At 40.2% G+C, this 15,693-nt stretch overlaps 2 protein-coding genes across 2 annotated transcripts; both read right to left on the bottom strand.

Annotated features, from left to right (window-relative positions):
* Positions 1–1,917: 1,917 nt before the first annotated feature.
* On the bottom strand, positions 1,918–8,850 carry cracdla (cracd like a). The gene is made up of 10 exons (XM_067603910.1): positions 8,614–8,850; positions 7,326–7,385; positions 6,887–7,031; positions 6,632–6,767; positions 6,384–6,545; positions 5,857–6,111; positions 4,601–5,768; positions 3,292–4,286; positions 2,566–2,686; positions 1,918–2,464 (listed from the first exon to the last, which is right to left on the bottom strand). Exons 2-10 carry the CDS (start codon positions 7,372–7,374, stop codon positions 2,268–2,270), a joined length of 3,228 nt encoding a protein of 1,075 aa, XP_067460011.1. The 5' UTR covers positions 7,375–7,385; positions 8,614–8,850; the 3' UTR covers positions 1,918–2,267.
* Positions 8,851–11,750: 2,900 nt separating this feature from the next.
* On the bottom strand, positions 11,751–15,570 carry mitd1 (MIT, microtubule interacting and transport, domain containing 1). Its single transcript, XM_067603911.1, has 7 exons — positions 15,284–15,570; positions 15,087–15,188; positions 13,821–13,957; positions 12,899–12,985; positions 12,675–12,787; positions 12,454–12,514; positions 11,751–12,266 (listed from the first exon to the last, which is right to left on the bottom strand). The coding sequence occupies exons 1-7, from the start codon at positions 15,426–15,428 to the stop codon at positions 12,171–12,173; spliced, it is 741 nt and encodes a 246-aa protein (XP_067460012.1). The 5' UTR covers positions 15,429–15,570; the 3' UTR covers positions 11,751–12,170.
* Positions 15,571–15,693: the final 123 nt, after the last annotated feature.

The raw sequence follows: 15,693 nt of genomic DNA on the forward strand, positions 1-15,693 counted from the left end.
CTTCTTGTTGGAATTAAATGTGTGAAAATGCATCCTTTCATCATCTGTGTACATTTTGCTGATTAATAATTAAGTACTTTCACTTAAGTAACATTCAGTCAGGGCCTCTACTGTAACAGAGTATTTTTAAATGGTGTAATTGCTGTTTTTACTTCAGTGAAGGATCTGTACATTATACTTCTTCCACAACTGGTTCTGAAGCTGGACTTAATGCTGGTGTTGTATTTGTACTACACTGTTTAGTGGTTTCTATTTGTGCTTTTCACAGCAGTAAGAACCTTTGATGTTCCCTCGCTGATCCATGCCCTCAATCGAACTCTAATCAATACAATACAGCACTAAAAATACTTTAGTTTGGTTAGACAGCAGATTGTCCTGCAAAACTCACACTCAAACATATAAATTCAAATTGGAATCTTATGCAGGAATTATTTCTCCCTTCAAAACAGTACAAAACATTCGGTCCATTGTACTATCAACATTAGATTATAGAGATATGCTGTTTGCTCGTGCTGCTGGCTCTAAACCAAGGTCACCACTGACAGAGAAGGCCTTTATTTATAAGGCAATGCTATCTAAGTCGCAGAGATTTTTAATATCCTTTTGGAGTTTAAAGTGAACCATCATGATACCAGATCACAGAATATAGGGTTGAAAATCTCTTTGAACTAGGGAAGTCTGCTTCTCTGTTTTTTGTCTTGTTTTAATTAGTGTGTCTGTATGTGTGTGTGTGTGTGTGTGTGTATGTGGATTGTCTGTGTGACTGACTTGTTCTCAAATCTCCCTCGCAAAAGAGATTTTGATTTCAATGAGACCTCCTGGATAAATAAAGCTTAACTATGTGTAACAAAGACTCAGGAATACTAAACCACACATCCAAATGCAGCATTGGAGCAAGTACCTTAAAGGCCCTGCACACCCACACACGTTTCCACTTGTTCAGGCCGATTCAAGGTTCAAGGTCTTTATTTATCAAATGCACAGAAATTATAAGCATGGCAGTCATTGCTGGGAATTAAATTCCTGGCCTTTAAGCTCTCCCAACAGTGGTAATAGGTAGGACACAATAAGATAAATAAAAGCTAAAATACTATACTATGAAATATCAAAATGAATAAAAATAGTGCATGAACATGAACAATCAGTGTAACGTTGCACCTCTACTTTGACCTCTGATTAAGTTGAGCAGGGCTATGCTGGAAATTATCCAGGTCACCAAACTAATAAGAATGATAACGGTGCAAGTAGTTGTGCCTTAGGTGCGATAAAGCAGACAGGATATGTCAATCGATCACACTCTGCACATGCCCTTGAAGTCCTGAGAGCTGCTCTAATCAGGCAAATAAGTGAGAATACCCGTGTGGGTGGGCTACAGGTGTGGAGGGTCTTTAGTAGGTTTTAGATTATGAACATTTTCATTATCAACACACCTTTCTTTATTGTAGTTTCAAGCAAAAAGACACGTCATGATACCTCTTCAAGATAATAATGCAGCTCAGGGTAGGGTCAAAAACAGGCCTGCAGGTGGGGCTGTAGGCCAAATAAGTGAGTAAATGGATTCCCATGATGTATTTATATTTTACTCTTACCACACAGGAAAAAGCTTTTGTGCCACATTTGGGTTTGCAGTCACAGACTCAGACTTCCTTGCATCGACTTCAGTGTTGACTAATGCTTTCCACATAAGTTCCAGAGGAAATAATGCAATTATATTTGTTGTGTCCACATTCACTTGTTATAACCCCATATGGACTAGTTAAAAATATGTTTTAGCAAACATATCTTTCATCCATAGTTGGAGAATTTTAATAATTTCTGATTTACTTAAGGCAATAAAGTCAGCTAATTTATATTTTAATGGAGTCATTAAATATTGTATCTCCATTGTTACATTAAGGCACTTGACAACACAGAAACTTAACATTAGAAACTTTATTATATAACTTAAGCTATTATTAGCAGTGAAATGCTGAATCACATGAAACATTATTTAGAAATACCCTTTATCTTAAAGTGGTTGTGGTAGAGAGGAATTTTAATCAACTGTGTTTATTCAATATATACTCTCTCTGTGTCTCTCAAAATAACATTTTACAATACACTTCAATACACAAACACAACAGCCCTACATCCTCTTAAATTAGTTGACTCAACACTTACTGACAGTCCCACTAAAAATACAACATAAAAACCTTCATCAAGGTATTTGTCTGCAGGGCTGTTCAAAGTGTTGTGTGCACACCCTTTAAATCTGTCTGTTTTCCTTCTTAGTCCATGGTCTTATCACTCCAAGCCATCGACTTTCTCTTGGCCAGTTCCATCCAGGACGGCTGGCCACTCTCCGACATGGACTGCAACGCTGATGACAGTGTAGGTGACGACGAGGGTGATGAAGAAGACCCCACATTTTTCCGCAGCCATTTGTCCTCACGAGGCCTTTCTGGAATTTTGGTGGGACTTGACTCTGAAAGAAAACACTTGTGTCATGTTGCTGCAAATGGAGATACTGAATACAAATTCAGCATTTCTACAGTTCTCATTCATAATTCATGTGAGTCAACACACCTGCAAGGTTCACTCCTTGTCTTTCCTCCAGGTTTGTGTCTTTGCTTAGAGGTGTGGTTTTAACTGAAGCAGGGGATTCACCTGATGTCTGTGTGTCTGTTTGAGCTTTCTTCCCTTCAACCTGAGAAAAACAGACAGAGTTAGATCATCTGTTCAGGTAAATTATCAGTCTAGTAGTTAAAAGATAAATTTGTTGATATTCTATATATTTCAGTCAACAAACCCTGTGAAGAGACCAACACAACAATGAATTGATCCTACTAACAAGTATTGCCTGTGTAGCCAAAGCCTGATATATATATAGCTTATTTCTCTGTGCCATAGACCTCCATTGTTGTCCAAAAGCTATTAAAAACACATAAATGAGCCACACTGTTGCGTTGGCATAACATGTTCCTACATTACAAAGAACATGGGCACTGTAGTTTATTTAGACTAAGTCCTTCATACACTGTCTTGCTGTCGTAAATACTCACCAGCACACCAAATAGTCCCAACAAAAACACTGTGTACTCCTGTTTGAGTAACATTCATAAAAATCTACAGTGTCCAGCTTTTTAGGAAATAACTAGTCCAATTTTTAAGATTTACATCTTCAGTAAGAATTAAGAATCACAGACAAGGAATGATGGGGTTTGTTGATCAGAAAAATGTAGAACATCACCAGACTTATCCTGTAATTGATTCACAGTAACAGAAAGACAGTTACAAAGAAGTACCACAAACCCCCTTGGTTCCAGAAAGATTGGTCCACTCTGCCCGTTTCTCCAAAAAAGCAGCCTTCTCGTTTATTGACCCAGCCCAAACTGCCCGCTTCCCTAACAGTGATGGGCTCTCTTTTTCCAGCACAGTGACTGCTCTTTCCCCTCTTCCCAAGGCAGACAGTGGAGACGGAGCTGTGGCTGTTGAGGTGGTAGAAACTGAGGTTGCAGCTGAAGTTGTGGATTTGGGCTGGCTGGGGGGTTGGAGACTCCGATTGCTCCAGGGGGGTTGCTGCTGGCCTGAGGAAAGGTAAGATTGTGCAAGAGTCTGAGTGGCACTTGCTTGTGCAAACTGAGATGTGGTTACTGTTTGTGGAGAAGAGCGTAAGGGAGACTGGGTTGTCCATAGGTTTGTCTGTACAGCTGAATGAGACACAGAGTTTGAGACAGGCTGAGCTGTACTTGTGTGTAATTGGGGTTCATTGACTTGTTTTGACATTTGCGGTTCTTTAGAAGTGTTTGACTGACTAGGAGATGTTGTTGACATCTTTTCTTGCACAGTTTGCATAACTGATGATTTGGCAGTCAGTGATTGGCCTCTACTTTGAACTGTTTCTGCTTTGACTGTATCAGTTAATGGCTGATTTGCAGCCAGCAGAGGTGTCGTACTTTGTTGTAATTTTACAGTCTGTGTCTCTACTTGTTCCCCAGTCGATGTCTCTGTTTGATTTGTTGGCTGCACTTGCACTTGTGGTCGAGCCACTGCCTGCCCGCCTGTAAAGTCTCTGGGAAATCTACTAGTGAAAAGCTGTTGGAGGCTTCTGGTCTTTTCCATCGCCAGGCTCATCCAGGACACCTCAGATGAGGCCGTTTGAGGAGCAGGCTGGGGCTCCTGAGAGGCTGTGAGGGCAGCTTCTACTTCTTTTGAAGTTGTTTGGACTTCTTTGCGTGTGGTGGGAGGATCACCGCTAGATGGAGGGTTATTCTTGATTGGAAGGGAGAAGCCAGATTGGGTTGGATCTAAGGAATGACAGAAATCTGTTAGACACACTTGGCAGCACTGTTAAAGTTAGCCTGGGTGGTATTTTAATGAGTACAAAGGTTCCTTGTGACCAGTAAAAAATCTTATCACTCTAAAGTGATTATTTACTATGTGAAATGTATCTCTTTTCACTGAAATAGCATTCTTATCTTATCATATCCTTTAACCCTATACGGAACTGAAAAGATGGCTGTGAGTTGTTATTTCAGGCCTTGCTTAGTAGCATTTTTTGAAGTAAAAAGTGAACCAAAGATTAAAAATCTGCTACAAGGTGAAATTCTCAGACACTCACCTGTCAGCCTGAGGTCTCCAGAGGTGGATGTTGGCAATTTTTTAGACATGTAGTTGGCATTATTACTTATTTCCTGTGTTTTTTGTTTGTCACATTGCTCCTCACATATCAGTGGCTTCAAATGATGGTTGGAAGGAGCGTCAGACCGAAATCTCACAGACTGAGATGTGGAGCGCAGTTTAACACCAAACGCTGTCTTTCCTTCTTCTCCCTGCTGCTCCTTTGCTTCTACCGCCTCTTCCACCAACTCCTGACTGCTCTCCAGCTCCTCCGCCTCTGAAGCGCCCGCATCTGTGATTACATTTTTAGATGTTGTCACTGGTTCTACTTTTTTCAGACTGTCCCTCCTGTCCCATGGAAGAACTGAGCTTTTGTGCAGAGCTCCCTCTTGTCTCAGTCTTCCCACAGCAATAGGGCCCCCTGTGGGCTGTAAGTCTTTATGTCCCTCTTTTTCCTTCATGCTAAGAGGGGGTGTATCCTCTGCTCCTTCTACGGTCTTCGGCCAGGTCCCAACCTGCTCCAGCACTCCCACAAAACTGCTTGATCGGGGTCTCTCACCATCTCGGTTTTTGGCAGAGGTGATGGAGAAATGAAAGGACCCAGATCCTGTATAGGGTCTCTTTATTCCTATATTGTTCTCTGGTTCACCTTGAACCTGCTGGCAAACAGAGGAAGACCTGGATGCCACCAATGAGCCCAAGCTAGTGGAGAGTTTGTTGGAGGAGACTTCTTTAGAGTTTATATCAGCCTTGTTTAGACTATTCCTCTTGTCATGGGACATGACCTGTATTTCAAACTCCCCCAGGCCCTCTCTCTTTTCCTTCAGCTCTGACGGTATGAAGGATGAGTGTGGCCGTTCACTCAGCGTTACATTTCCATGTCTATGAGGCTTAACTCTAAGTATTTGGGAGGATATAGAGGGCGATCTCCCAGGAAGAACATGGTCCTGTTGGGAAAAAGGAAGACTGGATGATTTGGGTGCTGCCTCTGATGTGATCGACACTAGTTCTGGGGATTTTGAAGGAAGTCGTTGAGATGTAATAGGAGTTTTGACCCCTCCTTGTTCTTTTTCCAGTGTCACCTCCTCTTTAGCACTAAACCATTGCTCTTCTTCTTTCATGGGCTCAGGGTGGTCAATGTTGTTCAGCATGTGTAAATGAGAATCAGGCTGCCAAAAAAGAGACAGAAGGCAGATAAGCGAGTGCAGGAGGCGTGTCTTTACAAATAGTGTACTGTATAAGGTGGCAGTCACTCACTGTAGCGAGCCTCTTCTTGGTGCTGGCCCTCTGGTTCTTGGGCTTAACAGACATCCGATGGCGTGCAGCAGACGTGTCCAGGCAGGGAGTAAACTGGACTGGAGAACTGAAGTCCGATGGGGGCTCAACGACAGAAGGAGAGGGATTGGAAGAGACAGAAAGAGGAAAGATATGGGATGGAGTTGGGGGCACAGATTTAGTGGATGCAGGTTTGAGGATGGGTGAGAGTGGACGACAGAATGGCTGGGAGACGGTCTGAGAAGAAAGGCACAAAAAAAAATTATAGTACTGAAAATAAAGGGCAAATACAGAGGCTCATTTTTTCAATTATGGGGTGGACATTACTTGTATTATTTCCTTAATACTTAATCTGATCCTCTCCAACATGCCCAACCTTAACTTCTACCTTAAACTAAACCCAATCTCAATTCTAATCTCTAATCATAAAAAACTGAAAATCCTCGGACTGATCAGTTAAGCCGATAACTAAGCATGTACAGTATCACCTGAGAGGGATGATAAATCACCTTGCTGAGGGCTCCCTGGGTTGTGACGTCACATCTCGAGATTTTAGTGGGGCTGTGAGGAAGACTGTCATCCTCTGAGCGGTTGCAGAGCTCCTCTGGACGTCTGACAGGCAGAACCAGAGGAGGTGGCCCCAAATGCAACTTCTGCTGCTGAAGCTTTATCTGTCATATCAGAGCATAGCCTGGTGTTTTTAAAAGAGCTACACTGATAAAGACTAGCCTTGAATAAGCCTTGAATAAAGGGTTACCTGCAAAGCTTTGATCTTGCTGTGAACGTTCTCTTGGGATAAGACCCTGGCTGGCTCAGCGTCTGACAGGACCAAATCCGCCAAAAAGATGCTATCATGGGAAAATGCTCGGGATCCCATCATTCCTTGGGAGCATCTGAGGTAGCAGCAGAGAAAACAGAGGAGTGGTGAAGGTATAGACTAGAAAGGAGAACAGAAACCGAGCCGTAAAAACAACATGCACCGCACAAGATTTACTATCATGTTGACACTCACGCCAAATCTTCATCTGATCCGAGTCCCTTTCCTGCAGTGATGTCACTGACCGACTGGCTGAGTTTGGTGTTTACCTCTCCACCTGCTCTCTTGCTCCTCCCGAAGAGACGAGATTTCAGAGACTTCAGCTTAGACTTTTTACGCCCTGACAGAGATCGACATGGAGATGGATCCAGGTCACAGCGGCTCACACATGCGCAGAGCTCATATAATCTCTCTACATCTTGTATACTCCCTCATGATCTTTATTTAATTGTTACATCAGGTGTATTTGCTGTAGTTTATGATCAATCATTGACAACAAATGGTCCTTGCACTAGTCATGTGTTTTCATGTTATGCTGACAATGCACTTTGTTTTTACAGCTCATTTTTATCAAAGACTTGCTTTCCCTTCGCCGTAATTCTCTTACGTACAACTACATGATGGATAATCTCACCTGGAATGTCCTCAGTGTTTTCTTCTGTATCTCCAGAGAAAGAATCCATCAGCCTGATCCCTACAACAAGCGCAGAACAGATGACAGGAAGGAGTGTAAAGAGACGCCCTGATAATGAAAAGCAATTGTGACTATACAGGCCTCAGGCGTACAGTTTTTAAAGGCTCTCGTCACATGCTGGAGGGCGGCTAACGTGGTGTGAACGCTCCAGTGGCGTGCTCTGTTCTCTGGCAGGCACACATATGCACACAATGGACTGGTGTAATACCCTGAAGATGTGACACTTGGACTTGAGGTTCAAAGGTTTATTGGCATTATCAGGAACACAACAAACCTTTATAGCAGTTAGGCTGTAAAGACACCACATACAGTGTCTCCAGGAGAAAAAAAACAACACACCATATAGGTTACAGAATTTCTAATTTCATTTCTCCCTAGAGTGAAGGGTATACATATCTCATAGCACTGCACCCTGGATAATGTATTATATTTTGTGAACAAAGCAAAAGCTCAAATCTTAGCTCTCAGACATCTTATGCAACACTTGCCTGAGAAACACCCAGACTGGGTTGATGTGTTACTGGCTGCAAGATTCAGTGCAGGGTGCTTGTTCACATTTGTTTTACAAATTTTTTTTTACCCAGCACAAGGATGGCTTTCTATTTTAGATATGCCCACATCATTTTCCCTGTATCATACAATTCTGTCTGTGTAGCCTAGGAACTGTTGCGTGAAGCGTGATCCTGTACTACACGGGTGCCTGATAAGACAAGATGTGTCAACTTATGGATAAACATGCAAAGTCCACGCTGCACCTCTCATATCATAGATGGCTCACAATCTGCTGAAAAGGACAGGAGCGTAAGAATGGGCGTATAAATGCCCCATGAAAAGTTTCATGTGATATGTCCTATTTGATTTACACATTCGAACCTTTTTCCCTGTAACAAATCAATCTCTTGCTTGTGACATTACCACCACAGCCCTGAACTATAGCGCTCATGAATCAGGCTGTTCCTCAGAGTTTTGCCATCCAGCGAGCCGAGCTATAGTCCCAACAGAAACAGAGGATAATCCCGTGGATTATTGACATTGCAGAGAGATCCTTGTAAGATTTCACCGCACCCTAATCCACAACAACAGCTTGATCATAAACTTCCCATGTCACGCACTGCAGCACAAAATACACCTGACATTCATAAGGAAAAGTAGTCCTCCAGCTCAGTGTGAAAATATGTCAAACACAAAAATTCACACAACATCCAGCACAAAAAATGAATGATCTTACGCAGTGTCTGTGGCCTCTGCTTCTCTTCGTCCTCCTCTCTATGCCAAGTTGTCTTGTCACTGTCCAAAACCTCAGGCTTGCGTCGTCCACATCTGCAGACAGGGGGGGAGATACAGAAGGAAGGGAGCGAGGGAAGTGGAAGGAGAGAGAAAACCAGGCAGGGAGAAAGAGAAAAAGAGAGAGAGAAAGAGAGAGAGAGAAGGTCACTCCATGACAGGGTAAGCAAATGCACAAAGAGAAAAGAGGACAGAATATAATGAGAGAGAGAGAGCGAGTGAGAGAGAGAGAGAGAGAGAGATACTCTATTACATTAGTGGCACACTGTGGCCCTCTGCGCTAAGCTCCTTATAAAACGCTAACCTGATTTTAGGCCCAGAAATGAGAGTAGAGGGAAAAAAATAAAGCTCCAGTTGGAAAGAGGACAGGCATACAGGAATTACGGCTCATGGAACTGTTTACACATTACACCAGGTCGCTTACAACCCCCCAGACGATCACAGAGGGGAGTTTATGTGTGTATGTAAATGTGTGTTAATATTTAAAAAACATTAACCGGGAAATCTCCCAGCCCAGGTAAAATGCAGTATTCAAATCCAAATGTATCAGACCTTCAAGCAAAAATATTTAAATCTTTTACAACATTCTGCATTAGCTATAGAGAGATGAGTGTTTGTGTGTATGTGTGAGTGTGTTCAGGGTTTAGAGGTAACACTTTCTATGACGCCCATGTATATAATGGATCAAAAACATACTTATAATGTGTTATAATCTGCTCATAGCACTGTATAATTATAGTTATAAACACTCATAAATATTCATAATTCTTTATAACAATAATGATAACACATTATAACTTATAAGGTCAAGTGCCATAAAGCTTCATAATTGCTGGTCACTCACTGACATTATAATTCTCAGAGTTGTAATATATTGTTATCATTATAATCACTGTTATAATGCATTATAATGTTACTCTAAGTGGTCATTGTTTGCTTTAAGTAAAGTCAAAAATATCATTAACTCTATGCAAGAACAACACAAAACATTGTAAAATGTATTTGTCACAACAGACAATGAATTGAGTACTCTAATTTGACACAACTTTTTGATGATGAACATCTGAATGATGGACATTTACATTTCACTAATGTAGTGTTTCCCCCAGAAATTCACTATAAACACTAAATTGACTCAAATTATAGATAATATCTAAAACTGTATATAATATCTGTATATTTTACTTTTATGTAAATGTTTGATCAACAAAAGTGACTCCTTCAAAAAAAGATTATAATGCATTATAAAATGGTTATAATGTATTACAACTATGAGAATTATAATACATTATGGTCCTTGCAAAAAATGTCAGTGAGTGACCAACAGTTATGAAGCATTATGATACTTGACCTTATAAGTCATTATGAAATGTGTTATGATTATTGTTATAAAGATTTATGAATATTTGCTTAGAACTATAATTATACAGTGCTATAAGCAGAGTATAACACATTATAAGTATGTTTATAACGTTTTACAGACATGGGCGTCATTGAAAGTGCTACCAAATTACTTTTTCATGCATTAAATGGACTCGATTGCCCACTTTCATCAAGGACTCCGGGGATCTCTGTTGCATGTTTCTTGTCTATATCTTGACTCTAAACTGTCTAATAAAGTCAAAAAATGCCAAATTTTAGCAATAAAAAAATGACTCAAGAGAGACAGAAGACAGCTCCCATACACACATTTTACAATCAGTAACATGATCCCGTTGTTGCAGCAGTGAATCTCACTCTCTGTACATTCACACAGGATAGGATTCAGAGATGGGAGCACTATCTAGGCCACTGGGCTACAATCTGTGAGAGGGAGGGCAGGAAATGGAAAGCAAACCTTTGCATCCACATTTTTGTGTCAGGACGTGTGGCTGAACAGCTTCTCTGATGAGGCTCCTCATCACACAAATCCTTATCTCTTCCCCCAGAATATAAGACCAGCCGGTGACATCTGGATTACATGCAACAAACCACATGCAGCATGTTAACAGACCAGTCTGACATAAGAGTCTGGGATGTGGTTTTACCTAATTCCTCCATTCATGGATTTATTGTCTGTAATCTACACACAAAGGGCAATGTTGGCATGCAATCCTATCCTATAATGTGATTACAGCTGATGTGTCATCTTACAGGAAGGCTGTCTATACATATTGAAATATACTATGTGTTTACAGCACTGAGTGTCTCTTGCATCGAGCCTTCGTCCTCTTCAGCTCAAGGAAAACTGAGGTTACTGATGTTTGTTACAGTTTCGGTCATCTCTGGTTCATGTGGTTTTCTGATGGATTATAATTTCTTCCTCTCAGAGCCCATGCAGATGAGGACTGTGCATATCGAGATTAAGGCCGATAGATAATCCGATCACAGCGCTGTTTGAACTTGCGTGGGTTATAATTCATTCAATTTCCCATGAAAATTTAATGAAGGAAACATTCTTTCCCATGTTTTTTTTTTAATGGAGAAAATATTTTTCTCATGATATTTAAATTGGGCTCATATTGACTCATCCCAGTAAACAGGAGCATAGTTGGCATATTGACCAACATCTGAACCCCTGAGGGATTTCCACACACCACACTGACTTTTTTCACATAGACATATTTCAATCATTTTGACTCTCATATTAACCATTAACTACATGCCGCTGTCTGGGCTCTTCATGCGTACACAGGAATGTTGTATGTTTAATGTATAAACCTCCTGCCAGCTATTCACAGGCAGTTTAGAAACTGTGTGCTGAGAGCCAGAGGCAGAAATGTAAAGGAAGATCAGCATAAAAATAATGGCTGTATAAACCTGATACAGCTGCAGTAAAAATTTAATCTGCACAGTTACCCCACATGTCTGATAGAGTAGACAATATAATATTTCCCCCTGAAATGTAGTGAATTCATCACTGGGAAATACTAAAGTACCTCAGAATTGTACTTAAGTACAGTACTTTTTTGTCATAACAGTTACTAATTTGTAACACTATATTTTGTATATTTATCTTATATTGCAACAAATACACTGGACAATCTCAAATAGTGGTGAAAATGAAATGATAAAACACAAAGAGGTTTTAAGATATTATAAAAGTACTTTTAATATAGTTTTAATTTATTTTTCCACCAGATGGCAGAAAGAAGCCCTAAAAAGCACCTTACAAACCATCCATTTAGAAAAAAGACAGAAACGGTCGTAGAAAAGACCACTTGAAAGCATCGTCTATATATCAAAATAAAATACAATCCAATGAATACATCTCATAAATATTGAATATTATATCACACAAATGGCTGAATTAAAAGACGTACTAGTATGACTAAAGGCACACTGTAAAACCCGTAATAGAAATTGGTCACTTCCATTATTGTTACAAAGGTAATGACATGCTCCTGTATGTTAAGGCAAATCCAAGACAGCAGCAGATGTGTGTGTTTGTGTGTGTTGAGGGCAGGTAAGTAAATTAAGTAACTTAAGGTAGAAAAAAGGGGAATTTAAAATTCACAAATCTCATAGAGTTTTTGTGTGCTTGGTGTGAAAAATGTCTACGGTGGTCTCTTGGCACTGCCTGAGGTCATAGTCACAATATCCAATGGAGAATCTGCCCTGTGGGACAAAATGAACATGTCTTACAAACAGATGTCAACAACTGTCTACTGGTAGACATTCAGCACAGAAATTCTGACCATGATGGCAACACTGGGACAAATATTAAGCATATGTATACATACTGTATATGTATATATGTAATACATAAGTATATAATATGTAAGCATGAAGGATGAAGTCTCACTTTAGGTCTCTTGAAGTAATCCAGCCCTCTTCCTATCTTGATGATCCAACCATTGTCAAACCTAAAAATATGTTAATTTTAGATTTCTGCCACAAAATGAAGCCATGGAGAGTGAAATGCTAATCACTCCTAACATGATTAGGCTTAATTAGGACCAGTATGGAATCCTCATACTGTATGTCAATGAAGCTCCTCTAAATGCAGAAAATCTGTGACTGTACCTGATCTCCCTGTCATGGATAGTGGGGGAGTACTGCAGATCCAGAGTCACTCCCTGTGCACCGAGGCTCTCTTTCAGCTCAGCCAGAGCGCTGGTCTGTTGGCCGCTGTCTGTCTGCAGGACAGGGCGAATGGCAGTGAAACAAAACAACACAAACCCAGAGAACAGACTGCTGGGGCTGCTATGCATATAGTACATAGTGACCTTATTAGTTAAATAACCTACTTCATCCTGTGAAGTGAGGAGATGGATCTTTTTCACCTTACAGGACGCTTTGAGCAGCATCTCACAGAACCGCAGGAAGTTGTACAACTGTAGCAGAGAGAAAGAAACGTTTAGCATTTTCGGGTACAGTTTTATGTTGACGTTAAATTCTAATATTGCTTTCAGACAGCGAGCAGTTGCATTTGTTTCCATTGTTTTCAATGTTAACATGATGGCAACCTAGCCACCGAAAACTAAAAGGTAGAGTGTTTTTTACTATATACTGTAAAAATGAAATAGTTGAGAAAACTCAAATTTCATGTCATCAACTCAATGGGGTCAGTTTATATTATCTAGTTATCACATTCAGAACCAATTTAGAAATTATAATCAAGAGTTCTGGGTGGCAACTTAAAATAATTAGTTGATTAAACGTCCAGTTGATCGTTAACTTAACTGAACTTTCTGTCTTTGTAATGAATCAAAAGATTCTGCGTTTTCAGGACTCATTCACTTTTGATGAAGAAGGAGCTGGTTTGTTTACACCACTTTTTTTTCGTTCTTTAAATCCTGATAATTCATATTTATAAGTCATAACCACTTGTAATACAAATTAATGCCAGAGATTACAATATGGACGCAAAAAGGTGAAATATATGTAATGAAATCAAAGAAAAACAATCCAAAGAACAAAGTGGTGCTGGTTATAATATAATGAATAAAAGTATTAATGCTTAGTCAATGCTGTATAATAATTTGATTAAACACAAATTAATTCAGGAATCTGCAGCATGGAAACAAGATCAGCTGAAATTTTGAAGGTCTTAAAACTAGATATGACAATGGGACCCTCTTCGAGACCTCAGGATTGGGTAATAAAGCAGGACCCCCCTAATGTACCCGCTTACATTAACCAGGTAAATGATAAAGAGGGAGATCTTACCTGGTGAGTGTGTCGTATGTATGGGTCTTCCACCCAGACCTCTTTGAGTGCACTGCTGATATATGGCTTGAACAGAGCCTCGTAGCTGTAACCAGTGGCATCCCCTGCTATTCTTATCTGCTCATGGTACTTCCCGTCTGACCGGAAATGAGAAACAGAAAAAGACAAGAAATAGAAATTAGAGGTGGCACAGACAGAAACCTGCAACAATTAAATCCCATCCTTCAGTGGTGGTAGGGCATAAATACTAGACTAGGTTTTGCGTCAGGGCCTCAAGGTCGGATAAAATGCAGAGAACACCTCAGGGCCCTCACTATTTTTTGTTTTAAATCATGATTTAATGATGTATATTAAAAGTAAAAAACGTGGATAGTCTGCAAATCAAACCCAAGTTGGATCTCGTGGTTTGGGAGACAGTGATAGACCAAATGATTAATCAAGAACATAACTGACAGATTCATTCATAATGAAAATAATCGTTTGTTACAGCCCTAAATTCTTTTTCCCTTCACATACACATGGATGTTTGCCTGATGAAGAGCTTGCAGGTTAAAACATTGCATTAATAAAAACTTGACAGCTTCCTTTTTTTTTTACATTTTTTTAAAATAGCAAACTGGAAAACAATTCTCTCAAAATGTTGAGTGCTGGTTGCCAGTTGACCAGTTTTTGTTTTGTCTTTTTAAAATTAATTATACATACAAATACACATGTAGAAAAGGAACACTAAGATAAATAAATTGTTATAAATTATACTATAGCACTCAATGTACAAACAAACAAACTCCCTCCCATCAAAAAAGGGTTAGGGGCTTGTTTTGGTGTACATACAGGCTCTCCTTTTCCTTACATGGCGCATATTATCAGTTTTGTGATCAAATCAAATTACAGCAAAGTACTTTCTACACAGACAAACTAGGGCCAAAGGAAAATTACCAGCTGGGCAAACCAGTCAACTTCCCCCTGTGCCCCAGACCCTCAAGGGTCTCGAAAGCCCCATTTTCATTGTGTGGGAATAATTAATTGCACATTTGCTTGGGTCCTGCATTATACCTTTCTATAATACCTACATAAAAGGGGCACTGTGTCTAAATTAACATGGTTCATATTCCTAATGAATGTGTGTTAAACCAAATAACACAAACGGGGGTTCACTTTTTAACCCCACTGCCCACTACTGGGTTCATCTGGCCTGTCTGTCTGTCTGGGGTTAGTTGCCCATTTTTCCCAGTTAATCATACAGCTCTCAGAGCTTGTAATAACTACCTTCTTTCATCTGGTTCACATGAACTTTGATTTGCTCTGCTCTGTCCATGTAGCCCTTTATCTTGTCCCTGTAGTGCCCTCTCTTGGAGTCATCTTTCACAGCTGCTGACAGAAGAGGAAGAAACAAGAAAACTTGATGGTCCATAACTGAATTCTTGCTACTACTGTTATCAATTGTATGAGAGAGGAAGATAGACCTTTCAGCACGTCCATAAGCAGCTGGATTCCCTCCTGGTAGCAGACTAGAGACTCCTGGAAGCGGCCGCTCTGGTCCAGCTCCACTGCCCGCTTCAGGACAGAGATAGCGGAGGTCTCCATCCCTGACACATGGTTTTGAGACATGTTTCAGTTTCTATTCGACTTTTAATGGCTCTTAGAAAACTAACAGTGAATTCATCTTCAACTAGTAACAGGGAAATGACAGTAATGGTGAGACCTCACCGACTAGCTACATAAGTGCGCCACAAAAATAACTCCCGGAGAAACGTAACGGCTGCATAATGGTTGTATGACGGTTGATGGGTACACTTTAAACAAAAACATACAGCTAAATCACTTACATTTTAAATGCACCTTATATATTATAAATAGTATATTCTCCCGTTTT

This window comes from Thunnus thynnus, chromosome 11, assembly GCF_963924715.1.
Source record: "Thunnus thynnus chromosome 11, fThuThy2.1, whole genome shotgun sequence".
NCBI classification, from domain to species: domain Eukaryota; kingdom Metazoa; phylum Chordata; class Actinopteri; order Scombriformes; family Scombridae; genus Thunnus; species Thunnus thynnus.

Excerpts from the sequence above, each read along its gene's own strand:
- cracdla (XM_067603910.1), bottom strand. The coding sequence starts at position 7,374 with ATGGATTCTTTCTCTGGAGATACAGAAGAAAACACTGAGGACATTCCA. Across the intron at positions 7,032-7,325 it reads AAACACTGAGGACATTCCAG|GGCGTAAAAAGTCTAAGCTG; the intron begins GTGAGATTATCC and ends GATCTCTGTCAG. Across the intron at positions 6,546-6,631 it reads GCAAGATCAAAGCTTTGCAG|ATAAAGCTTCAGCAGCAGAA; the intron begins GTAACCCTTTAT and ends CTGATATGACAG.
- mitd1 (XM_067603911.1), bottom strand. The coding sequence starts at position 15,428 with ATGTCTCAAAACCATGTGTCAGGGATGGAGACCTCCGCTATCTCTGTC. Across the intron at positions 13,958-15,086 it reads TGTGAACCAGATGAAAGAAG|ACGGGAAGTACCATGAGCAG; the intron begins GTAGTTATTACA and ends ATTTCCGGTCAG. Across the intron at positions 12,267-12,453 it reads ATTACTTCAAGAGACCTAAA|GGCAGATTCTCCATTGGATA; the intron begins GTGAGACTTCAT and ends TTTGTCCCACAG.